The sequence below is a fragment of the Schistocerca nitens genome, chromosome 1, assembly GCF_023898315.1.
Source record: "Schistocerca nitens isolate TAMUIC-IGC-003100 chromosome 1, iqSchNite1.1, whole genome shotgun sequence".
Classification (NCBI taxonomy): Eukaryota; Metazoa; Arthropoda; class Insecta; order Orthoptera; family Acrididae; genus Schistocerca; species Schistocerca nitens.
Window position 1 is genome coordinate 864,976,260 of NC_064614.1, and position 9,031 is coordinate 864,985,290.

General features: G+C 34.8%; 1 protein-coding gene across 1 annotated transcript; it reads left to right on the plus strand.

Moving 5' to 3' along the window:
- Nucleotides 1-271: 271 nt before the first annotated feature.
- Nucleotides 272-8,166, plus strand: LOC126263542 (leucine-rich repeat protein soc-2 homolog). The gene has a single exon (XM_049960638.1). It carries the CDS (start codon nt 579-581, stop codon nt 2,265-2,267), a length of 1,689 nt encoding a protein of 562 aa, XP_049816595.1. The 5' UTR covers nt 272-578; the 3' UTR covers nt 2,268-8,166.
- The last annotated feature ends 865 nt before the right edge of the window (nt 8,167-9,031 follow it).

Genomic DNA, 9,031 nt, shown 5'->3' on the forward strand with positions numbered 1-9,031 from the left:
CACCGACAGATGGCGGGTGAATAGTAGATTGGGGTTTGTGTCGTGTGAACACACCACATTTGCAGCGATCTTTTCCATGTACAGGCATCTGCGCCAATGTCTGCGCAGACAGATCGTTTCGTGTGGACCGGGCTTTAGTAAGAACTGGCAACGTCGACTGTCTCGGTTCATCTCTCTCTATCTGTCAATTTTGTAGTTGTTTGGATTATGGCACGCTTTGTCAGAGGTGTTTCATATTGAGATCTATAATATCTTTGGGTACGAAATACGCAGTAAGGTTAATTGAGGCGTCAGGAACTGAAATTGTGTTCTGTTAGAATTCTGCTGTCGTTTTTGGGTTTTAAAAGTGATGCTCAACGAGGTTTAAAAGTTATTGGTGACATTATATTGACAGTGCTGCTGTGTTGGCTTGGAGCGTCGTCGTTCTAAAAAAATGGCAATAGCCCTACAGAAGCACACTATTTGTGTTCGTGAAAGCCGTTGTCGTTAGTGCGTGCAACGTGAAGTTCAGAAGTGGAAATAAAAAGCGGCTGCCTAGAAGATACAGTAGCTTTTTCCAGTGGTTGCAAGCCGCAATAATGCCGGAATCATCAGAACAGGCGTCAGGATCGTCCATCAACGCTTCTTCTAAGGACGGTAAGGAAAGTGTGAAAGAGAAGAAACTGTCTTCCGGATCTTTAGGCAGCGGTGATGGTGCTCGACCGAAGGTTGTCACCGTAAAACATCCAGAATCAAACAAACCCAAACCTACTGTGAAGAAAAATAAGCCAATATTAGCCGATCTGGATGTTGCGAAGGACTTTTTAAGATGCAAAGAAGGAGGCGTACCCAGATTGGATTTGAGTAAGTCAAGTATAACACAGCTTCCTGCAACAGTCCGTGATCTGACACATCTGGTAGAGTTTTATTTGTATGGCAATAAATTGGCAACTTTGCCTCCAGAAATTGGTTGCTTAGTAAATTTGCAGACACTTGCACTGAGTGAAAACTCATTGACAAGCTTGCCGGATTCCCTAGCAGGCTTAAAATCTCTTAAAGTTCTTGACTTGAGACACAACAAATTGAATGAAATACCAGATGTTGTGTACAAGTTGACCTCTTTGACGACATTGTTTCTAAGATTTAACAGAATAAAAGTGGTTGGAGATGGAATTAGAAACCTGACAAATTTAACAATGTTAAGTCTCAGAGAGAATAAGATAAAAGAACTTCCTGCAGGTATTGGGAAGTTAGTTAATCTTGTAACATTTGACGTATCACATAACCATCTTGAGCACCTTCCTGAGGAGATAGGAAATTGTGTCCAGCTTTCCACATTAGATCTTCAACACAATGATCTTTTAGATATACCAGAATCTATTGGAAATTTACAGGCATTGATCAGGCTTGGTCTTCGATACAATCAACTCACAGCTGTCCCAAAATCATTAAGTAACTGTGTTCACATGGATGAATTTAATGTGGAAGGTAATAATATATCACAACTTCCTGATGGGCTATTATCTAGCCTCTCATGTTTAACAAGTATTACATTGTCCAGAAATGGTTTTACATCATATCCAGCAGGTGGCCCAGCACAGTTTACAAATGTAGATTCCATTAATTTGGAACATAATCAAATAGATAAAATCCCATATGGCATATTTTCTCGTGCAAAACACCTTACAAAATTAAATATGAAAGAAAACCAACTTACATCACTACCCCTGGATGTTGGAACATGGACAAATATGGTGGAGCTGAATCTTGGCACTAACCAGCTAACAAAAATTCCAGATGACATCCAGTATCTTCATTCATTGGAAGTGCTGATACTTTCAAATAACCTATTGAAAAGGATTCCTGCTAGTATTGGTAATCTGAGGAAACTCAGAGTTTTAGACTTAGAAGAGAACAAAATTGATGTTTTGCCAAATGAGATAGGATTTTTAAAAGATTTGCAGAAACTAATTCTTCAGTCAAACCAAGTGACAACATTACCAAGAGCTATAGGGCATTTAACCAATTTGGATTATTTAAGTATTGGTGAAAATAATTTAAGTTATTTACCAGAAGAAATTGGTACCTTGGAAAATTTAGAATCATTGTACATTAATGATAACCCAAACCTCCATAATTTGCCATTTGAATTGGCACTTTGCAGCAATCTTCAAATAATGAGTATTGAAAACTGTCCATTGACCCAAATACCTCCGGAAATTGTAGCTGGTGGTCCATCACTGGTAATACATTTTCTAAAAATGCAAGGACCATATCGTGCAATGTGAACGTGAAAGAGGCTTGTTCTTGTGGAGCGCAATCTTTCTTATGTATAGTGATGCATTTTAATGTATTTATGTGGTCATTATGTAATAAGGAAAGAATGGCATGGTCTGAAGACTACCTTTTAGATTCAGACTTAATCGATTTCTTTTCTTTGATACGTTTGAAGCCAAATGTGATGTAAGATTTATTTTTTAATATTGTATTCCTTAACTTTAATTTGTTATAGGTATTATTAATACATATGTATGTTGAGGGGATTTGTTGTTTCATTTTAGTGCAATTGTGAATGAGATTTGTTTTGTAATTCTGATTATATACTTCCAACGGAATTTTGTTTTGTGACCTTTATATTCTGATGAGAAAAGCCATCAAAACTCTTAAACTGTACAGTTAATAAATCAATGATTTGTTGATTCAAGACAAATTAGCATTTTGTTTTATCATATGTGTGATAAAATGACATATGTACTAAGTGTAATGTATTCCTCCCCACATTTCGCACATGGCTAGATTTAAATGTATTTCAATTTAACGAGCGATGATGGATGTTTATTATTTTTATTGCTGTATTGTTTTACTACGGTGTAAAGTTTTTGGAGCTTATATGTGCAATCATTTTATAGAGTTCATTTTATAAGTTGTATCTGTATACATATGTTTCCTTTGTATATGTAAAAAGGGAGGAAAAAATAATTGGCTGCTAAAATAGAGAAGACCAAATCCCAGACAAATCACACAATTTCCTCTATGTAGATATGAAACATTGAAAAGCCAGCAGTGGTGGAACTACTGTTTCTACTTAAAATGCCCAAGATTGTGGCTCATCTTGTCATTAAACAAGGTGCAGATTTTGCTTGGACTGCAGTCTGTGTCCTGTTATGCCAGCCATCGGAAGTACAATTTCTGTATGTTTTCCAAGGAATTGTCAGATTACTTCAGATTTAAACTAATAATCATGGCAGTAAGAAAAGCAGATTAATGTAGACAGGTATCTTAGGTCAACTTTGTAGAGTAGTGCATTTCTGATAGTGGGCACATGTGCTTTGGGATTTGGTCTATTTTTTACACCATTAAGATGAAATGGATTGCTTCAATAACGGATCAGGCTCAGATAGTACCATATTAGTACTGTAGTACAAATTACACGATTCGTGTACATCATACCTCTTTCGGTGCCATGTATGTATCACCCAAGTCTTCGGTGTTGAAATTTATAATGGTTTAGGATACCTCCACTACCACTGTAAAATTCAGCACTTGATGTTAGAATGGTACTGAACAACTGATGTCATATTTTTCTGTGAATGTTTGAAACTGAGACAGTATAATTGCTTCATGTACATATTTTATTTTCCCCCTTTACATACTTTTAGCACTAGGTAAATTATTATTAAGTCCCTTGTGTACTGTGTTGTAAATATGTTTTTAAATTGCTATTTTTTTGTATGTTCTTGCAGATGTTAACAATTTTTACTCTTTTTTTTTTATATATGTGATAAACAAACTTGAGTTACGGACAAGTAGTGTGCTACGTAGGCTACTTTTTAAAAGCTGTGCCAATCTAATGCATTTGTGAAAAACACTCTTTGTGGAAGACTGATCATCGAAATATTAACATGTATTACATCTGTAATAGGTTGGTAGGGGTATGTGTCTGATGATATTTGTGATAAGACGGTGATTGAATATGAATGTACACTGCTACAGGAAAATGAATCGTGAATTTTTGAACAATTTGACAAAAAAATTGTTATGTTTTAAGTATTTTCTGCTGGCAGGTAAACATATTAGCAGTATTTGCTTCTTATACTGTGGTCCTTCAGTGTTTTCACACTTTATACCAAAGCAAATGTCTCATGTGTGTGATGAGTGATATATTTGTAACTTGACTGAAAAGTACTAGATAGACATTCGTGTAGTTATCTGTTGTTATAAGCTTCTGTTCTCTCTCTCTCTCTCTCTCTCTCTCTCTCTCTCTCTCTCTGTGTGTGTGTGTGTGTGTGTGTGTGTGTGTGTGTGTGTGTGTTTTTTCTGCAGTTGCGGTGTTGTTCATTTATTCATGTGTTGTTATAACAAAAGAGTAAAAAAGAATTTTTGTCACTATTTGTGGTTTAATTCTTTTTCAGTTGACTTAAATGTCTTAATGCGTTACTCCTAATGTTTCAATGTACAGTCTTTAACATTTGTATATAAACTATTGAAGGACTGTTTACATCACTGTAGAATATAATTGTGATTCACTAGAGCGTTCTTATAATTTTTCTTACATAACTGTACTACACCTTCAATACTACTACTTCTGTGCAGAGTGTAAACTTGTGACATTACAACATTTATTAAAGAATACTGTTTAATGGAATTGATATTTTGATGTTATACATTGTATAAATCCATTCTACTGCAGTAATCCTTATACATGTTGGAATTTCTATGTGTTTTCGTATTACATTAAATGGTGAGTTTCTGGTACTTAGCTCATTTCTGAAGTTTGTGTGACACCTAGGTAATTTCATGACCAGGAAAAGTGCAATAAATGTCTGCTTTGTAACATTTTGAAGATGTTTATCTATTGAATAGCATGCATTAGTTTATTGTTCTTCACAATCAACAGTCCTTTTCTGAATACCTATTTTATAAGGTTGGTGTTTTTTGAATTTTAGGTACTTTATTAAGAGAAGTTATTGGTAGCTGCTCTATGACTGTCAAGATGTAAATGAGTTGCATCGGTTTTAAGACCTTTGCTTAATTGAGAAACGGCATGAAAAGAATGTAGATATTTAAGAAAAATTAAAATAGTGAATTTAACTTGTTGCTGTGTCAAGAAATAAGCTTTTGTCTTGTGTTCTCATTGTAGTAATAACTGAAGGAAAAACTATTTGTCTGTTTCTAGTTGCAATGTACTTGGTCCCACTACCTTTAAATCCGTGCACATACAAGTTTTAGATATTTCAATCAAAACAAGTAATTGATGTCTTAAAATTATTTTCCACCACTTATTACCATTATTTTTCTCCCCAACTTGAGACTGTATGAATGCATCAATGCAAGGGGATTATGATTAAATATTTTGTTGAAATTGTAATAATGATGTAGAATGAAATTGTAAGAGTTCTTAAAGTAGTGAAAACTGTGGCAGTGTGGTGCTGCTGTTACTGCATTGAAACGGCAAGTCACCGTATTATTTGAATTACTACTTTGGAATGGTGCTGAAACTTTTTGAATGCAAATGATTGGCTGTGCTATGCAAGATAGAGAGAAAATGTATTTATATTTCGATTTGTTGTTGCAATATTTCTGTAAGCACGAAATGTATGTAACTATGTCCAAAGCCACACAGTGATAACACATACAGATTCTGTAACAAGTGGAGGTAACTTAATGACTTGCTTAAATCAGTGACACTACAACATACATACACACACATTTTCTGTCTGGGTGGTGATATTGAGACTGCTGATAATTATCATTAGTAATAAAACAAAAAGGGTGAAGAAATAGATTTTGAAGAATAGACCCATAGAAAGTATCTGATATTGTATTCCAGGTGGGCAAATATTGCAAAACAGAACATATTTTAAAACATAAAAATTTACTGATTCCCCACATATTTGCAGTTATATCTCAAATTTTTATGTGAGGATCAAAGCAGAAATGTGGTTTTTGTACATTGCAAATTTGATAGATATGTAAGTATAGATGAAAATTCCACACAAAGGTAATAAAAGTATTCTTGTTTTAAGTACCTTATATTTCAACTGTTGATGTTTCTCTGTCAGTGTCTGTTGAGAAGTAGTCTTGACTTGCATATGTGAAGTATCCTTTTAAGTGAGAGCACACATTTCTGTCATTCTCAGTTGTATGTGTTACAGAATGTACATAGGAGTAGCGTACAGTTAGTTGACAACTTGTATTACTGATTTTAAATGATTCCTTAACAGTTTTGTATTTTTTAAAATTTTGTTTCAGTAGGTATGTTATATTCTTCTGTGGCTGTTGGATATGCTGCGTAGTAAAAGCAAAACTTCTCTGTTTTATAAAGCTGATGAATTGTTCTCAGTGTTCTACTTGTACTATTTGTATTTTGTAGTGTTTGCCTCTTGTAGTCCACAAGAGTGTTTTGACCATTTCACTCTGCGAAGCCATTGTAATTTAAGGTGAACTATGTAGCTTCATTTTGATTGTGAGTATGTTGTTGATATTGCATTTTTTACTTTTATGAATCTCTTGTCCTCAATCTTTAATGCTGCTCATGTAGCTAGACAGACTTTGAATATTTTCCTGTCCTCTAATTTATCACCCACTGAAACTTTTATTTTCTAAGCATAAAGAAGACTGATTAGAGAGTGAGGCACTAAGGTAGGAATTACTCTGAACAATGGATAATTTAGGTTTATTCAGTTTATGCAAAAACATTTTAACATACTGGTCTTAGTCATATTTGGTGCACCTCTCATAGTGTTTCCTCTTCAGCAGTCTGAAACTGCGACTAATGCCAGAGTACCAGGTAGTAACCACACAGTGCCGACTCAGCCTCGAAACATTGGCTTAGTGCTTCCTGAGAAGGTGCAGAGTTGATACAAGCATATGCAGCCACTTGGTAGGCAAGCAGTCGTAGCCCGACAAAATATTGTGGGGTGAATGATTTTGTTACTAGAAAATTTGCGAACACCCATACATGTTAATGCTGCTCCAAGAACAATGTAGTTTTGTTAGCATGAAAGTTGCTTTAAATTGGACTAATACAAGCTGACTGGAGAAAAGTGGAATGGGATATTAAATAAAGAATTTGCAGGTAAATGAATCTGTAAGTAATTAATTTCCTTTTTGGTATTTTCAAGAAAAGTAATTTTGAGAGTGGTGTTCAGTGAAAATCTTTTTCCTTCTCAAGTGTTTTATCTGAGTTACAAATAAGATCCATTATTGTCCATGTCGTGTTCCATTCATTCATTGATTCACTCACTCACTCACTCACTTCCCCCCCTCCCTTAACACGCAATAGCACCAGTTTCTATCATTTCAACAACATGGTCTCTGCTTCCTTTCACTGTTTCCATCTCTGATATCACTACCTTATATTTGTGCACAGTTGTTGAAACCACCAAAAGCTATCACCAACAGAATGAGAGGCCCAAGGTGTAATTACATAAATCAAAGATGGTCACCATCTGACAGCTGTGTAGATAGATATGTGCGGGTATGATTTTTAATATGTTGCAGTATGGTCCCCACATGATAGTCATGATTGTCACAAGTGTGTTGGCTTTTTGTGACAGTTAACATCCATAAGACACCACCATTGCCGATGGCTATTTCGCATTGTCTCCTATCATTCCCACTGTTACACAGACATTCTTTTATGCTGCAGTTGAAAGCAAAGTATGCTCAGACCCTGTCAACTTTTTCCTGTTACCCCCCCCCCCCCCTTTTTTTTTTTTTTTTTTTTTAATTTGATGTGTAATTTGCTATGTATTGTAACAGTTACTGCATTAGTATTATTACATCCGATTATTGCAACTAGTGGTTTGAAATTTATAAGACAGTTTCAGGGTTGGTTAAGCACTCTATATTTTAAAGGCAAAATCAGTCCCTGAGAATGATACGAAATGTGTACTGGAAAAAAAAAAATCACTTAAGATAAAGATTGAAAGTATATTTTTAGAATACTGCTGTTATATATTATGTAGAAATACACTGTAAAGTGTGTATTATATGTGAATTGTTATTATTTGCTTATGATCTCTATAGTGCCAATAAAATATATTGAGGATCATGTATAACTGTTGGAGTTCCAAAGTTGATGTGTGTGCTATACAAATTAACATCTACATTTAAATATATATGTTTGAAATGTATAAACGTTGATTATGAAATATATCTGTATCTTACTGCTTCAGAAGCTAATTCTTGCAAATTATTTTTCCTTGGCATATATTGCTGTCAGTCCTTATGTAGCATCTTTGTGCAAAACAAAACACATTTTCCATAGTACCTTCACACAACAGTGTCTCCCCAGATGTTAATTTTAAGGTGACTTTTCAGTACTCCTGCCTTTGAGAACAGTGACTTCTGCGCTTCTGAACAGGCTTTTTTCCCCCACCTCGGTCTATTTGTTATACATATTTTGGGGGGACCTGTATCTTCTAGCATCTTCTGTTAAGATTTTGAAATTATAAAAGCAGCTGTGCACATGATGTGCAATATATTTCTTACAAGTTATCCTGTTGGAATATATTTATCATTTTTGACACTGAGCAGATAAACCAGCCACAAATATGCGATAATTTTTTACTTATTATTTTCTTCAATGAAGTTGACTGGATATATATTAACGAGAGATGGATCCAAACACCATCTTCTGTGGTACTTCCTTAATAAGTGTCATCCTAACAAATCACAGTCTGGCCTTTTCCCTTTCTTGTTATGTCAAGTGTTTATTTTAAAGCACTTTGTTGTACTACAATTGTGTGATTGAAGTTATTTATCAATGATCAGATACTGAAACAGTACTCGCAACTTTTCTCTACTTATATGCATTACTTTGCATTTGCTTACATCTAAATAGTCAAAATTAGTCTCAAGAGATCATTTAATCCAGAATAGTGCCAGTACTACTAATATAGCTACTGACTTTGTAAATAATTGAATACAATAACAACTAACCGAGTAGTAGAAGCATAGAGTTGTTAAAATGCACACAGACAACACGGAAAATGTGGCTAGCTTTTGGACAAATCCTTCTCTCCCCCTCACCCCCCCCCCCCCCCAC